Here is a 20,960-nt window from a genome sequence, read left to right on the forward strand (position 1 = left end):
GAAAAATGATGTAAGAAAAATTTGGTGAGTGCTAGTTGTGTCTCTTTGGATCGTTGTTTACACTGTTAGACTTTTAGTTTTGAACACAGGAAGGAAGCCATTTATTTGTGACGATGTTGCTGTGTATGCCATTTTTAGTATTTGGTGGAGTTAGCTCTTGCGTTTTTTATGACAAACGTTTGGATAAGCAAGTTTATCCTTATGTTGTTTCTTTCTTCCTATGAACAAATCAATATTCCTCCAACTTCATAGTTGTTCTTCAGCAGTAATTTAATTTTGAGTAAGATCACTTGCAATGATCTGTGATGTACCACTAACCCAACCACAGACTCTTCCTTTCCATACAAGCTCAACTATTGAGGGTAAACAATGAGTGTTTGAGATGTTGAAAAATGTGTAGGTGTCTTAAGGCTGATGCTCTCATTTTAAACCTATATTTCTGTTTCTGCCAATATATTTGTTGAATTATTTTCTGTTCTCTTGGTACCTTGTCTTAATAGTGTAATTTTATTCCTTTTGGTATATTAATTTTCGGATATGGGATTTATAGCTTTGTTAATCTGGTTTCGAAGTTTAAATGTATATTTTCTCTCTGTGTAAATTTTTTTCTCCTTTTAATTTTTTATCTTACCTGACAATTTGTTTTGGACTCATGCAATTTGTAGTTTTTACCGCAAGACAGGGTCTGTGAGTTTGCAAAGTTAACTCCAGTGCAGCTCCTGGAAGAAACTGAAAAGGCTGTAGGTGATCCACAACTTCCCGAGCAACATCGTGCACTAGTTCATAAAAGTTATGCATTGAAGAATATTGAAGTGGTAAGTTAATCCTTTGCTTAGGATGGTGCTAATCATCTAAAAGTTTTTTGTGATCTTCAAAATGACTTAGCAAATTCTATTCCAGTCTAAGGAGGGGCATTTAGGTACCTTGAATCTGTTGAAGAAACAAAATGCTGAACTAGAGAAGGATGTTGAGCGTGTCCGTCTAAGAGATGAGATTCTTGCCAAGGTTTGTGCTATGTTTGGTTGATTACCTTCTTTATTAACAATCTGGTTTGCTAAGGGGTTATTGAGCCACTGGTTTTGATGCTTTCTTCTGTTTCTAATACCCTTAATTTTTTTTCCCTTTCCTAATCTAACTTTATTTTAGACCATGTATGATTCTGTTCCCTTGCCAATTATCCTCATATTCTCCTGAAATACAATTTTTAAATAATTTCTTAATATGTTGTACTTTTTTCTTTTCATGAAGGCTGAAACCATGAAAAAGAAATTGCATTGGCTTGAATATGACATGAAGAAGGCTCAATATTGGGAAGCTAAGCAACATGAGAATAATGCGGCAAAGGCAATGGAGGAGTCTGCAAAGTTACTAAATGATCTTAAGGATCCTATTAAGTACGAAAATCTTTATTATTTTTTAATTGCTGGATGAGAAGGTTGCATATTTTGGGATGGGTTGAGGTCAGTGGGCCTCCACTGTATTTCATGAAAGCTCATTGGCTCATCCTTTATGAAGTCTAACTGTCGGCTTGGTGTTGTGTTTCCTAACTGGATTCTTGATAACCTTGATTGAATTTGGTTAAATTTGAAATGAAATACATTAAAAGTGTATTTGAGGGCCTGGAAGAAGGCAAATGAAGTTGTTCCATAAAAATCAGCCATCTGGGAATACAAAATTTGCTGTGAGTTTGACACTGAATTCACCCCACACATAACACATACATCACAGGAGATAGCCTTATGTGGTCTTTGAACCTACAACAGGTCATTGGCATTAATTTTGTTAAGCACAGTTGTCCATATAAAATATTTGATTTTAGAGGGAGCCTTGGAATTTCCCCCCCAACCCCAATTTCTTATAGCACCTGACTACATCATATAATTTTTCTTGTCCTTTGTTGATGTTTTGATGCTTTGTAGGTTGTTTCAGGGTAGAAAATTTTGGGAGTTAAGGAAGATCATTGATAGTAAGGACAGGTTCCTTTTATAAAATAAACAATGGGATATTTGGTTCAATTGGATTCTGTTTACGCTCCAGTATGAGTATACATAAGGGCCTTCCTGTTCATTCTTTTAAAACAGACATTCAAGCGTCAAGAATGACACTCTACCTTTCTATTAAGATTGTTTGATAACATCTATTGTTGAGAAAAATGAGAAAACCAAAGATTCTGCACCTGAAACAAAGGTTTCTATATTTACCACTATCAAAAGGTTACATTAAATATTTTAGCATTTTCCTTGATGTATTTTGAAAGATTCGTTGTTGAGAAATCTCCCAAGTCACTTGTTCATAGGCTTTCACACTTTCATCTCCATCTTAAAGAATAATATTCTCTTAGTTCGGGAAGGGCTGCATGTAGAATGTCTGACCAAATAGCCTTACCATTTGTTGTTAAGATCTGATAATGGATTATGATCCATCATTCATTGCAGCAAACAGAAGGAGGAACAGACTGCACTAGATGCCAAATGGAAAAAGGTTGACAGCCGTATAAAAGAGAACTACAAGAAGCGGTCAGAACTTCTAGATAAAGAGAGCCAACTGGTAATTTTTCACTTTTGTAATCTTACTTTCTTTTCTTCCATCTACTTTGTTGACAGTCTGCACCCAATTATTTTTAACAAAGGCCACTGGAAGAAGTTAGTATTTTCCATGTTGTACTTGTGGGTTTATCCTGTGCCATGTAGCATAAAATTTTGTGTGAATTACAAGGTTTTTTTTTTCTTTAAATTGATTTATAGGATGTGGAGATGCAAAGGAATTACAAGGATATGGAAGATTTGAGAAGACAGGAGGAAACTTGGCAAAAAAAACTTGAAAAAATTAGGGAGGAACTTGCTGCTTCTGAACTTGAACTTGAGAATCTAGGTCCTTCCGAACCTCGTCAACAAGAAGAGCTGGTAAAATATATCATTTGATATTAATAACAATCTATTCTCATCATTTTCTTCCGTTTCATTAAGATCTTCAAATTACAGTTCTTCTTCCTCATCAATCATTTTTTTCTTTTCTTTTCTTACTCTTGGTCTTGTAAGCTTTGGAACCTGTTGCACTTGTTCATCACCACCACTTGAAGGTTTTTTTCTTTTCCTAGATTGTTGCCTAGTATTTGCTCTAGGCTCTCCTAATCCAGATGCCCTATGCACCTTCTCCAATCCTGACCACCATCACCATCACCTTCAAAGACCAAATCATTTTTTGGTCCATCATTGTCATCTTTCTCCTTGTCTACAACATTCCCTCACTACATTCATTAATATCATTGAGTGAAATAGGGTCAATTTCATCCCTAAAATTATATCTTCTATTTAGAGCTTGGTTATATTTAATATAAACCAAGTCATGCATTGTTTTGTTGTCAAGTTTATTCCTCCTCTTAGTATGAAGCTAAGACATCAAGTATAATCAATGTGTAAATAATATATATCCTGCCTAATTGCCTATGAATTAAAATTCTGAGGGTGTTTATTGTAGCTCAAACACACTCCAATTACATTTTCAACCAGTTGCACTACATGTCTAGCTTAAGGTCTTGATGGCTAGCTATTGTAGGTTTGGATTTCATTGTCCATAGGACCTCCACCATTGAGCTACAATTCCACGAGTGCAATGTAAGAAAAGTAGCTAAAAGAGAACAAAAGAAAAACTAAGATTATAAACTAAGAAAATAATGAAGTGGTTTAGTTGTTCTCACTAGGGGCAAAGGTCTTCCTTGATTCTATGGCATAGTTAGATCCAGAAAGATCTAAATCTTGCTTGTAAATTGGTAGTTACTTTACTATCTCTCCTTGCTCTATTGAATCACGCACCAATCTCTTTATGCAACTATATCTACCTTTTGCGATCTCAAGGCAATACTCAATGTTGAGGTTATCGTAGTAGAGTTCCAGGTTCAACAAGTGACCGGATGCATGCAATAGTTTATGGAGCTGCCTGTCCCACTTCTAATCAATAATCTTGAACACTTCACTGTATTTGCTCTCATTGCTGTTGAAGGACTTCTTGATTGCTTCTTTTGCTTTGTCCGTCGCTTCATATACATATAGAGCACATGTTTCCAAAAGGAAATCATTAGAACAATCTTTGTTGCTTCCATCCCTTTAGCCTCCTTAGATAACTTATTTTGTGTTCGTGCGTTGGATGTAAACATTCTTCTAAGGTTCCCCCTCTCTTGGTGAAGTCTTTCCAATGAAAGAAAAGAGGTTGCAAGTCTAGTATTCACATGTCTGATCAATCCCCTCTTGTTTGTGAAGTGTCTCAGCAAACTCAAGGTGCTTGAGTGGGAATAGTTGAAACCAACAAGAAAGATCACCCTCTTCACAATTTTCTTCATCAAAGGCATCCTGACAATGCTTTCAAGTATCAAATCTAAGGAATGGGCAGCAAAAGGTGTCTAATAGAGATGCTTTCTTTTTCCCTTCAACATCTTACCAGCAAGCAAATAATTGGAACTATCGTCTGTTATCACTTGAACGTTTTCTTCCCTAGTATCCTCCACAAGGGAATCAAGCAATTCAAATATCTTCTCACCCACCTTCACAAATTTAGCAGCATCAATAGACTTCATAAACTTTGCCTATAGGAGAGTTTACCAAGTTAATGATCCACCTTTGCTTATGCTCAGTCCATGCATCCGACATAATTGAGCAAATATGCTTCCTCCAAATATCCTTATGATCCTTGAACAAGTTTTTGGCATACTCCACAATGGATGGCACAGTAAGATGGACCAGGAAAATTTGGACCAAAACTGCCAATAGAGTAAGATGAGAGGTTATAAGAATAGAATTATAGAAGGGAGCAGAAGAATGAGTAAGAACAGAGTTGGATGAGAAACAGAGGAGCTGGAGGATATGAAGGTGATACACTTCATGTATGAATTGAATACCCAAATACTGAAAAGTAGAGAAGAAGGTAGCATTAGAGAGGCTACCACTCTCCTAAGGTCCTGCCAAGCCTAAATCTTTTATTTTCCTATTTGTTCCCTTCATTCCTCTTATGTACACTCTCAATCCTCTCTCTTATAATAGAATTCATCGCTCACAAATGCCCTCTCCACTATCTTTTCCAGCTATCTTATTTGTTACATTAGTTGATCCTACTTTATTTTCATTTTCAACTCTCTTTTCTTTCATTCTTCTACTGTAAATAAAAGGCAAATGAGCTATTTTAACACTCTTCTCTAACTAACTTAGCAACTTCTTCCCCCCACCCCACGCAAAATTCTTGTTTTTTTCACTCGAGTACTTAACACAGCTTTATATTGTCTCAAATATCAAGGTGAATTCTAGTAAAGTTTTACATCAAGGAGACATTTAATTGTGTTGCTGTTTTGTATACTCATTATTCGTATCTTTTTTTGCATTGCCTAATAGCTATTTTCCTATGGAACAATTTGTTTAGCATATTTGATGAATATTGGGTGTGCTCTGTATCTCAAGAACAATTTCTATCGACTAGGTTTGTTGGATTTGGTAGTAGAAAGGAGTCAAAATTTCTGTGGCCATGTGCAATTTTCGCCACTATTTGGTTGGAGCGTAATACACACCCCTTTAGTTACAGATTTTTTGACAAGCATGTTTTTTGGGATAGAATTAGATGCGTAGCATCTAGTTGGTGAAAAGCTCATGATCTTTATAGGGACTTTCTTGCTCGAACATGTTGAGAGATTGGAAAGTTATGCTTTATAGATAAATTCTGTTTTTTGCTTTTGTTTTTGCATAAGGGATCCATTATCCCTCAATTTGTATTATCCTTCTACTTTTCTAAATGAAATTCTTCTTTTATCCCAAAAAAAAAAAAAAATTGCTCCAATAGCTAGCCATAACCTAGTTCCTAGAATACAAAACTAGCTTTTAAGTAGTGTGTGGCTAGTTTAACTCCAAAAGCTTATACCAGCTAGGTGTAAGTTTGATATTAAATGTGAGCAGCCATACAGTTATCATTGTCCGCAGTGTAAGCTAGTTTATCTCCAACAGCCTATACCAGCTACCTGTTTGTTTCGGTATGAAATGACAGGAGCTATACAGCTATCATGCAACTGCTGTTTTGCCAGCTTATGATATAATCATGTTTTGTAGTAATTATATGCTCTGTGACCATTCAAACTACTGCATTTTCACTAGTTTAAGCCTACGTAAATACATTGTGCAGCTTTTACATGCTCTCTAAATATTCAAATTCAAACTTTATGTATACTGTGACTTTGTAATCCAACAGATCTTAAAGCTTTCAATGTTTTCAGTTTGAAACTGTTTTTCGTGTGTGCAATACTATTTCACTGGACTTTATCGCTAATGATCTCTTAAAAGCTCATGATCTCTTTAGAGTACTTTATGTCTCAAACATGTTGGGAGATTGGAAAGCTATGCTTCGCCAATCTTTTGTCTATATCTTTTGTTGAGACTTGAGAGGATATCTTGTCCTCCCTTTTCTCGAATTATTCTTTTCCCTGTCTTAGTTGTATTCTTCTTTTATAAAAAGAAATGAAAGAAACTATTTCACTTATAATTGTGTTTATATTTCTGTACTGATATGCAATCATATCACATGAATCAATTTCTTTGGACATTATTTTGTAAGTCTCTGTATGTCTGTACTTGGACTCTTATATCATGGTGGATTTTTTTTTTGTTCCAGCAAAGACTAAGAGCTAAAGCCTCTGATATTGATTATGAAGCTAAGCAAGTGATGAATCCTCGCATATCACAACTAGAGAGGGAAATAAGTTGTAAAGTGACATCCTTGAATGAATGTAAAAAAAGGTAAAAGTCATTAGGTATATGAAATGCTCTACATACACATTTGTTATTAGTGAAAATCTTATGTATCCCTTCTCTCTCAATCTTGCAGGTTGAGCGAAATGAACAATAAAATTACAAAATGTTTGCATGTATTGCAAAAAGCAGGGGCAGACAAAATTTTTGAAGCCTTTAAATGGGTCCAAGAACATCGTAAAATCTTCAATAAGGGGGTTTATGGCCCAGTATTATTAGAGGTACCTATGGTCAACATTTATGCTGTTCAGCTCTTGTAGCTTTTTGACTTTTTATTTAGTCTGTTAATTATGGGTGAAACTACAGGTGAATGTCTCAGATCAAGATCATGCTGCTTATCTAGAGGGTCAAGCTGCGCAATATATTTGGAAGGTAACCATAGATGTTATATGCAAACCTATTGCATTCTCTTTTTATAAAGAATGCGCGTTATATTTAATTATTTATATTAATAGAAATTTAGTTATTTGGTCAAGGAGGCTTATTTATTTTCTGATGACTTGTTAAATTGAGTTTCTTAAGTGTAAGCTATTATGAAATTGCTAGATGGAGTTTAATTTATGTTTTCCCTGTTTGTGGGGAAAATGTTAATAGTGTGTTTTGGGATGCCTTGTTTATTTCAGAGATGCTTCTCGCAGAATGATTTGTTCCTTTTTGTTTTGTCTTGTATTTTCTCTTTTTATGGTTTATTTGGGAGCATAATAGCTTCTTATTTTCTGTTGTAGTAAAATCATGACTTTTAACATGTCCCTCATTGCTAAGAACCACACACACTTGTACATCATCCAATTGGTTACTGAATGCCTTCCCTATGTGATTACCTCTGTATGCATGCCAATGCCAATACTTTTCATTTTGTCCTACTTCAACTATGCATTTTAAAATTTTAATTAGTTATGTTTAAAACAATTATGGTCAGTTGACAGAGAAGAACTATTTACTTCTAACTAGTAACTATACCCATGCATGTATAGAGAAGCTTGAGTGGATCTTGGCAAAATTAAGCAATACACCTTCAATGGATTGATTGCATACTTGCTAACCTTAGGGCCTTATAAATTTGCATTGTAACACTCAAGATAAGTAACCAAGGCATCTACAAGCACGAAGTACTCAACCAGATGAAGAATGTAAATCCTAGATTAATGAAATCAGTGCCTTAGTTGCAACCTATATCATCAACATCTGAACATTATTCCCGTAAGGGTAGCATCAGCAAAGACCATTATGGTAAAGCTCCTTTTAATTCAGATACAAACACACTTAATCATGTTACCAAATTTATGTTTAGGAATAGACGGACCCATTATGTGAATTGAGAGTGATATAAACCTTTAGATTCAAGCCAAGTGGATGAAATGATGGGTGCTTTTGGTGTTATTTATCATGAAAAGGTAGCAATCATGCTTGAGGGGAAGTTTGAAAGTACAGCTATTGACCAGTGATGTGCAGCTGAAAGTGGGTTATTGAAATTTCAATAATGCTATATAAACAATTGGAGCAAGAACTATACAAGAAACTACAAAAAAGCAGAGGGGCATATGTAATGTGTATTTATACATACACCTTTTGTCCTATTGTGTAGTTGTCTTGTATAATTGTCAAAATGAGTTGTTTACATAGCATTATTGCTAAAATTTTCTTTAGCTTCTCTGTTATTTGTGCAGATCTTTCTGTGTAATTTCACATTTTTTGCCCCTTATATCTACCAAGTTCTAAAGATAAGATTTCTGCTAAATTTTGATTGCTATAAGTGCTTCATTTTTGCTCACCTTTCTTTTGGGGCATGGTAGATGAATCATGGAGGCGCTTATAATGCCTGTTTCTCTGTGTTCAAATCCAGTCTTTCATAACACAAGATCCTCGTGATCGGGACCTCTTGGTGCAGCACCTAAAGTTCTTTGATGTTCCAGTTTTAAATTATACCGGTGAAGTTGACCAACAAAGAGAGACTTTCAGAATTACTGAAGATGTAAGTTTGGTGGTTAATTTTTGTTGCACTCCCCATTCTAGCTACCTGAAGTTTTACGATTATTTTAACTAGATGCATGCCCTTGGCATTCACTCCCGGCTGGACCAAGTTTTTGATGCTCCTAGTGCTGTCAAGGAGGTTTTGATTCGCCAGTTTAATTTGGATCATTCTGTATGCCTCCTGTGCTTCCTTCATAAATTAGTACTTCAAATTTATAGACTTCTTAAAATGCTTTAAGCTAATGTTGTATAATTTGCACTTTGTCTACAATTATTCTATTTCAGTATATTGGATCCAAAGATACTGATAAGAGGGCTGACGAGGTTCCAAAATTGGGAATTATAAATTTGTGGACACCGGAAAATCACTACCGGTGGTCTAAGTCTAGATATGGGGGTCATATCTCAGCCATGGTTGAACAAGTGGGAGATCCAAAGTTTATAGTGAATAGTATGCCACTTTGAAACTTGTTAAACAACAGGTGAATGATGTTGGTTAATTTTAATACTGGTCTTTTATTGTCCTCTCCTTTCCCTTCCGTTGTACTACTAGGTTCAAATGCGGGAGAAATTGAGAAGCTGGAATCCCGGGAAAAGGATCTTGAAGGAAGTATTGCTACCTTGGAAGAAGATGCTAAAAGATCTCGAGATAAGCTAAAGGCCTTAATTAATGAATATGCTGATCTTCGTAGAAAGATGGTAGGCCATGGACAATTTATAATTCAATTGCAATGTATTGGTTTCTCTCTAAGCTGGAACTGTTTGTTCTTTGGACACAGTTTGACTGATTGAAATTTTTATGTATTTTTGAAAATAATTATTTTTTCATTATAAAATTTTTAGGAGGAGATTAATAAATTATTTCAACTAGAGAAACAAAAACGTGAAGGTATTCACAACCGTATTGGTAAGTAGAAGTTGTCTGCTAATTTCTTTTTATCAGGTTGCTTGCTTTGTTGGAAGACTTTTTCTTGTTGTCTCTCTTTTATATAGCCTAAAAAGTGAATCTATACATAATTACAACATGTACACAATTAACTACTGTATTGTAATGGATCCTAAGAGATTGTAACTGCCCCTATTCTAATTCTACAAGGCTCCATGTAGTTTATGTACGCTGTGAGAGAGAGGAAGAGGAAGAGAGCGCTGATAGAGGACAGAGACAAGCAGATCCAACATTAGTAGAGCGATTGGTTGAGGAAGAGAGATTGGTGGCTAATGCAGAGGGATGCAGGAGGTGGAGGGTGGTGAGTAGAGGGAGGATGGGAGGGGTTGAAGGAGGCAGAGGCAGAGCTAGGAGGGTGAGTCGGAGTAAGGAAGATGAGGCATAAATGGGAGGAGGTATTGGAAGGGTGAGGCAGAGGAGGAAGAGAAAGGGGGGAAGAATAGGGCTTAGAGTAAAGGGATAAACTTGGTATTTTGAAAACTAGTTAGGGACAATAGTCGAAAAACTATCTCACGGTCTGTCTCATCATCCTAGCTTTGAGATGGTACCCAAATTTTGTGAATTAGTGTCTACCTGTGTGTTGGTAAACCAAATGGTGGACCATGTCCATGTGTTGGGTGAACACACCCACTATCGAAAGATAACCTTATATTCATACATATTTTTCTTTCCCTCAAGCTTTAGCATATAGATCATATGCACCAAGCTTTTTACATGGATAACTTATTCTAGGACCTTTTATTTCTTTGCTTAAGACATAAGCCAAATGATCCTTTGAATTGATGAAACTTGTGGTGATGTCTCCCTTTTGTCTAGCGAAATGATACAGTTAACCTCAATATTTTTGGTCTTCTCATGAAAAACTAGGCTAGAAGTGATGTGTAAAGTCACCTGGTTGCCAGATAAAAAGGTCGTTCATTTAATTGTCTCAAATTGCAGTTCCTTGGGTAAACTGTTTAAGCCATATAAGCTTACCTGAGTTGATCGATATAGCAAAGTATTATTCTTCTCCACTAGACTGTGCAACCACATCCTGCATGACTTTACAAAGAAATAAGTGTGCCACCATTGAGGACACAATAGCTAGAACTGGAATGTCTATCAATCAGACAACTTGTCCAGCATCACAAAATCCAACAATAGCTATGAGATTGTTATCCTCATTGAGAAGACCCTTTAGAATGTGGATCACAGTATCCTGATGATCTTTGCATAATGCATAGTGAGTTCAAAAAGATGTTAGGATGAGTGAGAGTGAGATAATTTAGTTTCCAAACCAGTCTTCTATATCTTCATGGTCAAATATTGGTTTCCCTTGATCTGCTAGAAGCTTAACATTGAGATTTGTAGTTAACTTTGTGAACGCTCCCCCGCAAGCTAAAGCTTACCAACCTTTTAGCTTGTTAAATTTAACCCTTAAAAGTCTAAAGTTACGTCCACTGAAGTCTACCAAGGCAACTCCAAAATGCTGGATAAATCTTAATAACTGGGTGGCTGGAATGACCATCGTCTTGCATGGTTTCTCGGAGTATAACATGATTAGGAAGAAGAGACAGGCATCTACCAGCGGAATTTGAAAACAGAAATTAAGGCTGTAAACTGCTACCAGTAATGATTATGTTTGAAAAGAAGCATTGAATGTAGCGGAAATTTCCTAAGCATGCAAAAAGAGTTCGCAAGAACAACAGTTGGGTGTGCTGAATAGCAAGGAAAACTTGGATATCAAAAGAAGCCATGAAAATGGTCTGAGTGAAAAACATTGTCATTGGTGTGATTTACAATGGGAGACGAAAACATAACCCAATATAGTTTCCACTTGTGCCAGAAGGAGACGACAGGAAAACCAAGGAGGCTTGAAACAAAAGGAGTCTTTTTCTCTTGGAAACAGGAACTCTTATCTTATCCCCTATCTTGTATTATTCTGCTTTTTCTTAATGAAATATTGGATGAACCAAAAAAGGACAGTTTTGGTAAGAGGCAGCAGGGAGGGAATAAAAATGGTGGAAGCTGCAGTCAGAGACATCATCAGTTGTGCTACTTGATGGGGCAGTGTGTGGAGAACTGCCAAAAAAAGAAATGGTGCATGAACGTGCTTGTGAAGCCAGATGACAACAAAACAGTTGTGGTTGGACTATGTTCAATGAGAGGTAACCGGCATTGTGGTTAGTGATTGAAGATGGTGACTGATGATGGTGTTGATTGAGAATTGCGGCTGGTGTCAAATAAAGCAGCGACCCTGGAACAGTATAGACATAGACAGGAAAAAAGATGGATGATGACTACCAGAGTGACAGAGGCACAGGAGGAGAGGTTCCACCAATCGGAAAGACACATGGTTTTCTGAAAAGAATTTTGATGGGATGGAAGTGGGTCCTCCTGGATCGACAGACTAGCGTGTTGGTATGGAAGAAGGAAAGAAAGAGTGCATGAATTCCATGCGTCTTAACTACACAACGGGGAGATTTATATAACTACTATGACTTAAATACATAAATATGAAAATGAATTAAATTAATGCTTGATCTTATATCCGAATTACATGATATCACACAGATTAGTAGTGAGTGACTATTATATTAGGTGTGTGTGATGGTTGGTGTAGTAAAAAATTAGATTCGAAAGGCACTGGGTTTTGGATATCTTTAACTTTTTGTATCTTTTTCTTTCCTCGTCATAGTCTTCTTCTAGACTCATGATATCACACTGATGTCAGCTTGTGTTCCATTATGTACAAGGGTTTCTACCTCTAATGACAAGGTTCCAATGAAAGCTTAAGGCTGTTTCACTATTTCATATTCTTAAATGAATGAATGAATGTCCTTTCTTGGGATTTAGGGAAAAAGAGAGCTGCACTGAAATCATTGGAGGAACCCATTGATAGAGATACTGAGATGGCAAAGCTTGTTGATCAGGCAAATAAACTTCACATTCTGAGATTCCGTAATGCAATGAAATTAAAGGTGATATTCATTTTTTTCCTTTTAATTTCATGTTATTTGCAGGTTAAAATTCTATTATTCTATGTTGTTGGGATTAATTTATGATGTTGGTTCCAACACATTCTAAGTTTTTCTATTTTAATGTCTTTCTCCCACTGAGGATAGACTTAAAATTTTGGATATCAAGTTATTTTGCTGTTGATGCTCCCCAATTTTTTGGCAGCAACTTCTCGTTGAGTGTGTTGCTTACAGAAGAAGCTTTATTGAACAACGGATGTCTTCGATTCAATTTGATGCTGAGGTAATCTGTTGATAAATTTAGTGCTGATGTTGCACTAGAAAACATTTAATGGGCTGTTGCCATGGATTAAGTAGATTTTCATGTTTTTTATTGAGAAGATAGAAATTTTACATAATCAATCACTCACAATCCATTTGGAATTTATTATTTTTTCACTTTCAATTCCTATGGTGTCTCGATTGACAAGAAAGTTAAAATAGTGAAACACCATTAAGTTAAAGCCTGTTGCCTGAAGTTTATTACTTCTGGTGTAAACATATTGCCATTGTCTCATATTTGCCTGTTGCCACTTCTGTGAACTGAGATTTCCATTTTTTTAAAGTAGCGGGTATTGGTTAATGTTGTTTTTCTTTTCTATTTTTTAAAAGCTAATTATTATTAAATTTTAATGATTAATTATTATATCTAAAGCAATAACTAAGCCTTTGATGCTAGTCCATTGAATCAAGAAGTCCGTATGACTATCAAGCTTTGACCAAGCTTTACATTGGTTGTTGGGGCTACCTTACAACAGCCATCGTTTATTCAAGCTTTCAATCAAACATAAAGATTTTGTAATAAACACGACATGTACAGAGTTATTAGGCTGTTATTGACTGTTACTATTCAATGATGGCTTAGTTTGGACTTGCAGACTATACATATGTAACATATGTAGGAGAAATTTTAGTAAAACATCATCCCCAACCGCATTAGAAATCTGACCTATAAACAAGGTAACAAATCATTGAAACTCAAATAAGAATGCTACATTCCAATCACTCTCTTCATGGGCTTTTGGTGTTGAATTAGGCCAACTTAATTCTAATATGGTATTAGGGTCTATCCTATGATTGTTACCAGGCCATTTGCAAATGTCATATCCTGCAAACTATACAGATGTCTAGCATTAGGAGTGTGAGATGTGCCCTAGATTTCATATTTTGTGTTTGGAAGAGCTCTTGTACTTTCTTTCTTTCAACCACTGTTAGCATTCTTCTTGATTGAAATTCCTTTACTGGGGACTAATTTGGCTAAATATGTGGTAATTGTTATGAATGCCACCATTTTGAGTATTTGGTTGGAGTGTAATCCTTGCTGTGGTGGATTTTCTTAGGTTTAGGCTTACGGTCTTTTTCTTGTTCTACAACAAAAGCAACATTACATTTATTATCTCTCCCCCTCCCCCCTTCTCTCTCTCTCTCTCTCTCTCTCTCTCTCTCTCTCTCTCTCTCTCTCTCTCTCTCTCTCTCTCTCTCTCTCTCTCTCTCTCTCTCTCTCTCTCTCTCTCTCTCTCTCTCTCTCTCTCTCTCTCTCTCTCTCTCTCTCTCTCTCTCTCTCTCTCTCTCTCTCTCTCTCTCTCTCTCTCTCTCTCTCTCTCTCTCTCTCTCTCTCTCTCTCTCTCTCTCTCTCTCTCTCTCTCTCTCTCTCTCTCTCTCTCTCTCTCTCTCTCTCTCTCTCTCTCTCTCTCTCTCTCTCTCTCTCTCTCTCTCTCTCTCTCTCTCTCTCTCTCTCTCTCTCTCTCTCTCTCTCTCTCTCTCTCTCTCTCTCTCTCTCTCTCTCTCTCTCTCTCTCTCTCTCTCTCTCTCTCTCTCTCTCTCTCTCTCTCTCTCTCTCTCTCTCTCTCTCTCTCTCTCTCTCTCTCTCTCTCTCTCTCTCTCTCTCTCTCTCTCTCTCTCTCTCTCTCTCTCTCTCTCTCTCTCTCTCTCTCTCTCTCTCACACACACACACACACACACAGCAACATACTAACATTTTGAATTTATAGATTCGAAAATTGGAGGCAGATTTAAAGCAGCATGAGAGGTCTGCCATTGAAGCAACTATACAATTTCAGAACCGTGAGAAGCTACTATGGTTTTTCTTCTTATCTAGTAATCATATGCGCGCGTGCGCGCGGGCACACACATACACACACACACTCATACTCTCACTTGTGCTTGTGCAGCAAAGCTGATGGCATTTTGTATTTTATTCAGTTAAGAAAGAGACTGAGGCTTGTGAACGGCAGCTGACGGATTCTTTGAATCAAGCTGAATCAATTGCACCATTGACACCTGAGCTACAGAACGAATTTCGTGAGGTTTGTGTCACAGATGAGGAATGCAATGTGCACTTTTTCAAATATGACAATATAATTGATGTTTTGCATTTGAACCATTGCTACTTGTAGTTATTGAACTCTTATTTCGGTCTTAAATTGCCAAATCAAAGGAATATATATCAGAAAGCATGACAACTGAATCTCATTTATTCTGGTAATAATATCCTAAACAAGGAAGTGATCTCCTTATTAGAAGTCTGATCTACAAACAAGATAATAAATCATTGAAGCTTAAATAAGGAAGCAGCAAATAAATATTAATGTCCCATGCCACTCTTCTCTTGACTGAGCTTTTGGGTGTTAATTTCGGCTCACTCAAGTCTACTATGGCATCAAAGTCTATCTTGTGGTTGTTACTAGGTCTCCCACAAATGTCCGATCATGCAAACTTCATGCAACAAGTTTCCAATTTTAGGTGAGGGGTGTTTTTTAGAGTTCCAGATTTCCTAGAAATAAGGCTTAGATAGCCTTTGTAAGATCTTGAGCGTTCCTCATCTCATGAGCTAGCTTTTGGATTTGAATTAGATTCACTTAATTCTAATAACTAACATGGTTGAATGTGAGAGGAGGGAAAGACATAAAAATTCTGTGGGTTTAACCTACATAGCCTAAATAGGGAATCTGTACATTCTGGTTTAACGGCTGTATTGTAACTGATCGTATAATATCCTAATTTATTCTCAGATATTCTATCAAACATTGGATTTCTAAACTTTATGTAATGATACTAAATTTAAACTTGTCCCTTCAAGTTCTGAATAGATGTTAGTCACTCTCAGATTGCACCTTAAATTGGAGAAACAGAGTCTGAAAGTGTGTTTGATCCACCACTTGGAGGTGGCTTAGGGAGTTGATCAAATTTTTACAGTAATTGCAATTGATATATGTATTGAATGAGAGTACTTGACAATGTCTGAGGCAAGTCGGTGTGCCACTGGACAAATCTTGTACACTCCCTGGTGAACCCTAGAAATGGGGGACTGAGCTTTTTGTCTTTCATTAAGCTGCTGTTTGCATTTTGCGATGACCATATTGGCATGTTTTCTATCCGGTGGCAACACCATTAAACATGCCTGGTCATCTTGAATCTTAAAGCTTTGTCTTTGATGATCTGCAACAGGCTCTTAAATTCTTCTTTTGGTTCTTTGGGCTCAACCATGTGCTTTAATAACAATGTAGTGTCCTGGTAATGTTACTGTTCTATAAGCCTGTTGTTCAGTTTTTAGACATTAGCACTCATTTTGGATGCTCTTCTTATCTAGATAGTAGTATTGTTATGATATAGAATATAAAAGTCAGGAGGACATATTCTCTAGATACCACAACCATAAGCTTATTGTATCTGACAACGAAATGCATGCTAGTTGCAGTACACATTCACCATCATGATATTATTTTTTTATTTATTCTAACTGAAGTAGTTTCTATGTAATTTCTTGTTTACCTACCTATTGGGCACCCTGAGAGAATTTGGGTCTTTTTATGCAGATGCCCACTACAATTGAGGATTTAAGTAATGCTATTCAAGAAACAATCTCTGAGGCCCGGGCAATATTTACACTTAATAATAATGCATTGGAGGAGTATGAGTATCGGCGACAAAAGGTACTTGTTCTGTTCTTGCACTTAGCTTTGCAGTATGTTGATGTGCCAAGTGAAGTCACAGATTATTTTCAGATAGAAGAACTTGCAGAGAAAATTGCTGCAGAGGAGGAAGAATATGGAAGGTCTTCTACTGAAATAAAGGAAATTGAGGTAAGTTATATCTTTCTTTCGGCGCTTGATTGTTATGTTGGGACTTGGGAATGCACTATAATTGCAACTACTAAATTGACCTTCTTAAAAATATAATCCAATATTGATATTTGTGACTTAATGGGCATTTGTTTTATTGTCTCGACGTATTCCTGAATATAATTACAGGGCTAAGCTTTCTTCTAGTGTATTTACTAGTTTTATGAAAACGTTATGGGTACTAATCATTGGAATTATATTTCTGTGCCTTCATGGTATACCAGGCCTAAACTCATGCAATGCACGAGATTAAAATGTGCATTTTTTTCCATAAAAATGATACTTTAAAATGAATGAAAAGTCTATTTTATTAAGGTATTTGTAGATTGTGTTGATGTATAATTATTTCAATTAAAATTACATAATATACTAATTGGTTTAGTAGTTTAATGAGTTTTATTTAAAAATAATTGCATCTAAATGTAAATGTTTAAAGAAAGCTTTCATATGTAGCTGAAATTCTTATGAAATTTATAAAATTAAAATATACTAAATTTTTATCTAAAGAATTGAAACTTTGGAATGTAATAAGCATGAATGTGTTAATAATTATAACTTGTAAATAAAGTATTCACATTTTATAAGTTACAACTTTGAACATTTGTGAAAGATAATACAGTTTAGCAAAGGTTTATACATTCATGTTCTCTTCTAGCTAATGTGCGTAATTGAGTTGTACGATAGCTTTTATGTTTACATATAACTTCTTAATTTTCCTTCTCAAATAAAAGAATCATGATCATTCTTATCAAAGAACAACATTATACTTTCGTCTGTCAAAATTTTTGCAATCTTCTGTTGCATTTCAATCTAAACAACTTTTTAAAAGTTTATGCAATGCAATTGATTATAGATTGTATATTTTCATGTAGTATCTTACCTATTCTTCTCAAATTAAGTGAAAGAATAATTGTTATTCTTATCAAAGAATAAAATTATTCCTTCATTTCTCATTAATTTTTTCCAATCTCTTTTTGTATTCAACAAAAAAGCTTTTCCAAAAGAACTATTTGAATTGTCTTTATGGAATTGAGTAGAGCTTTGTATGATTTCTTTTAATTATTAGTTTCCTTCTCCAATAAAAGAGCAATTATAACTCTTATCAAAAGAAGAAAATATATTTTCACTTGCTGTTAAATTTTTGTTGCAATCTCTTTTGTTTATTAAAAAAGCTTTTCAAAAGAATTATTTGGATTATGTTTGTGCAATTGCCTTTGATAAAGAAATATTATGACAATAATCATATTATCATAACCAATTGTATAATTATCAGTTGAGAATGATCTTTTTAATTAGATTTAAGTGGTGTTAATTTCTATTTCTTAAATAAATTGGTTATAACATACATAAAGAATTAGTGTTTTTCTTCAACTAAAGTGCTATGAACAAACAACTTTATAAACAAGTCCACAACCAAGTCATATTATCCTTTAATGAATATCCCAATATACCTCAACTCTTATCTTAGAGCGTCAATTCACACATACATTTATGTGGGTGATTTTTGTTGTGCCAATGAACTATTAAGTTGACTTGGTTACTAAAAATACTTGGTTATATAGCATTAACCACCTTACCCCGGCACGTCTACCACCTTACTCCTCTTCCAACCACCATCACCTCCTCAGTCAACCTCCACTCTTGTCAGTCCATTGTCACATACAGTCCCCATCACCATAACCCATGCCACCTGAGTGACCTCATTAAATCTAAATTTCCATCCCCTTCATAAGGTTTGAACTTACCTCTTATTTGATTTTCCTGTATTATTTCTTCATCCACAGTGTTACCTTCTTAAGATTTACTCATATACCCCTCAACCCTAGCTACATCCTTTTCCTACTCTGGAACATTTTTATCCTCTTCCTCTTGAATGAATTCTGGGCTTAAATAATGATCATTGACAACAGAAACTTTATGCTTGTTAGCCCACAACTACTCCCATTGATTGATTGTATGAAGTGATTAAATGTGGAGTTGAATTAAGCTTTTTGGGAGAATTAGAGAATGTAATCTAATGTAACTTTGGATTGCAACCTTCTTACACCGAACTATGGCATGTCCCCTTTTCATGAATATATTAGTGAGTAGTTTTAATGGATGGACTCTGGATGTTGTTTGATTCTATACCCTTTTCCATGTTTACTGGAATGAAAACTTGCCACTTTTGTTCATGCTTTTGATTCTCTCGAAAATTTTGTCATGGGCAAAGCACCAATATGTTAGTTTTTTCTGCAGGATAAATGGCTTCCAGCACTTCGAAACCTTGTGGCACTGATCAATGAAACTTTTAGCCGTAATTTTCAAGAGATGGCTGTTGCTGGTGAAGTTTCACTAGGTATGTAAGTTGGTAATTAAAATTTAATATTGTTGGGTTTCATTGCCTTTTTATTCTAATGTCATGTTTGAACTTCTTAGATGAGCATGATAAGGAGTATGCCCAATATGGAATTTGTATTAAAGTCAAATTCAGGTGACTACAGTTTGAACATCTAAACCAATTTCTACCTTTACTCTTTATTCTCTTTTCTGTATCTGCTTTCACTTGAAAACCTGATTGTATGGTCTATATTTTTTTCACAGATGTAGCTGAAAACAATAACTAGGGTATTATTATCAATTTAATTTGACCATTTATTTTACACCATGGTAAAATTTGTAATTGGGGCACATACAGGATGTTAGAATTTAGGGGAATCATATAGTTTCCAGTATCCCCTGTATTTATGTTTATTTTTTATGATGAATTTTGTTTAGTATATGCATATGCATAGTTGCATACAAACCAGCTTATGCTATTTAGTTGAAGCAAATGAAATTCATGAAGTTGTTCACTCCTCTCTTTCATAGAGTAAGCTAAGCTAGCGTAAGTTAGTTGAGACGTGTGCTAGCTAGGTGAACTGCCACAGCTGGTGCCTGGTGTAGTAAGTTGTAACTAATGATTTCGGTTTCATAAACTACCCCCTAGACTAGCTTGCTGCAGATATTTAAGGTGCTGTATAAATACGTTTGTACACTTGGTTCATTTTGTTCAATATGTCAGATTCAGAACTGACTCCTCTCGACTCTCTCATTTCTCAAAATATAATATGTAGTTCATCTGTTGTAGGCATATGTACCACTCATGCAACTTAATTTGTTTATGTTGTCAAACTCCATTGCATCCTAGCTATTTTTCTGTTTTTCCCCCCTCTCAGCATGTCTTATCTCCATTATTGACAGACAAAATGGAAAACTTGAAGTTCTTAGTGCTCATCATCAATCTGGAGGGGTATTGTGAAGGGTTTTTTTTCTTTATTAAGTTTTCTTTTTTCATGGTGCTACTATATGAATTCTGAATTCTTCCTTAAACCGACTTTTTTTTATTAATAGGAGCGGTCAGTTTCAACTATCGTATATCTTCTTTCCCTTCAAGATCTTACAAATGTCCCATTTAGAGTTGTTGATGAAATCAACCAGGGTTAGTGACTGAAGTTAATTCTTTATGGATTGATCTTTTACAATGCTCTAGAGACCTTCATTGACAGTTTTACTTTATTTATTTTTATCAGGCATGGACCCAATAAACGAAAGAAAGATGTTTCAGCAACTGGTCAGAGCTGCAAGCAAGCCGAATACACCACAGTGAGTACTAACTGATCTATACTATACTTGATCTAAGTTCCTTTCACTCACTTAGCTTTTACGATATATAAATATGTCGGATCAGTTTGTCTTTTAAAGATTCCTTGAGATTAATAATATCTAGCTGTATCAGATATGATCATAGTAGTTTAGATGCTGATGCTGTACTTCAACAAGTGTGGTATTTTCCAAAATAATACTAACATTAGCAATATTGCAAGTCACCTGGAATTGACTAGTAGCAGAGGGTTTGACCAGTATGCACAAAATGATTGGTTCATACTTCATTACCTATAACATATAGGAAAAAGGACCAAATTTTGCAAGTATACCCTTAGTTCATAACTCTGATATTGGGAAATTATGGTTTATCTTTGCAGAATTTTAAATAATTTCTTTCATTAAATGTTATGTAGGTGTTTCTTGCTTACCCCCAAATTGCTACCAGACCTGCAATATAGTGAAGCATGCACTATATTGAACGTGTTTAATGGCCCTTGGATTCCCCAACCCTCAAAGCGTA

At 35.5% G+C, this 20,960-nt stretch overlaps 1 protein-coding gene across 1 annotated transcript in view; it reads left to right on the plus strand.

Annotated features, from left to right (window-relative positions):
- The window catches only part of LOC107612788 (structural maintenance of chromosomes protein 5), a 24,988-nt gene that overhangs the window by 3,485 nt on the left and 543 nt on the right, over positions 1-20,960 (plus strand). The window contains exons 6-30 of the mRNA XM_016314531.2: positions 666-815; positions 901-1,005; positions 1,249-1,394; positions 2,436-2,547; positions 2,745-2,903; positions 6,643-6,767; positions 6,856-7,000; positions 7,086-7,151; positions 8,623-8,751; positions 8,824-8,922; positions 9,036-9,201; positions 9,304-9,449; positions 9,594-9,657; positions 12,532-12,656; positions 12,859-12,936; positions 14,684-14,756; positions 14,895-14,998; positions 16,508-16,624; positions 16,697-16,774; positions 19,052-19,151; positions 19,232-19,286; positions 20,036-20,084; positions 20,186-20,273; positions 20,365-20,437; positions 20,854-20,957. Coding sequence (XP_016170017.1) covers positions 666-815; positions 901-1,005; positions 1,249-1,394; positions 2,436-2,547; positions 2,745-2,903; positions 6,643-6,767; positions 6,856-7,000; positions 7,086-7,151; positions 8,623-8,751; positions 8,824-8,922; positions 9,036-9,201; positions 9,304-9,449; positions 9,594-9,657; positions 12,532-12,656; positions 12,859-12,936; positions 14,684-14,756; positions 14,895-14,998; positions 16,508-16,624; positions 16,697-16,774; positions 19,052-19,151; positions 19,232-19,286; positions 20,036-20,084; positions 20,186-20,273; positions 20,365-20,437; positions 20,854-20,957 — 2,656 coding nt within the window. The remainder of the gene's footprint in view (positions 1-665; positions 816-900; positions 1,006-1,248; positions 1,395-2,435; positions 2,548-2,744; positions 2,904-6,642; positions 6,768-6,855; positions 7,001-7,085; positions 7,152-8,622; positions 8,752-8,823; positions 8,923-9,035; positions 9,202-9,303; positions 9,450-9,593; positions 9,658-12,531; positions 12,657-12,858; positions 12,937-14,683; positions 14,757-14,894; positions 14,999-16,507; positions 16,625-16,696; positions 16,775-19,051; positions 19,152-19,231; positions 19,287-20,035; positions 20,085-20,185; positions 20,274-20,364; positions 20,438-20,853; positions 20,958-20,960) is intronic.

The sequence above is a fragment of the Arachis ipaensis genome, chromosome B08, assembly GCF_000816755.2.
Source record: "Arachis ipaensis cultivar K30076 chromosome B08, Araip1.1, whole genome shotgun sequence".
In the NCBI taxonomy this organism is placed as follows: Eukaryota; Viridiplantae; Streptophyta; class Magnoliopsida; order Fabales; family Fabaceae; genus Arachis; species Arachis ipaensis.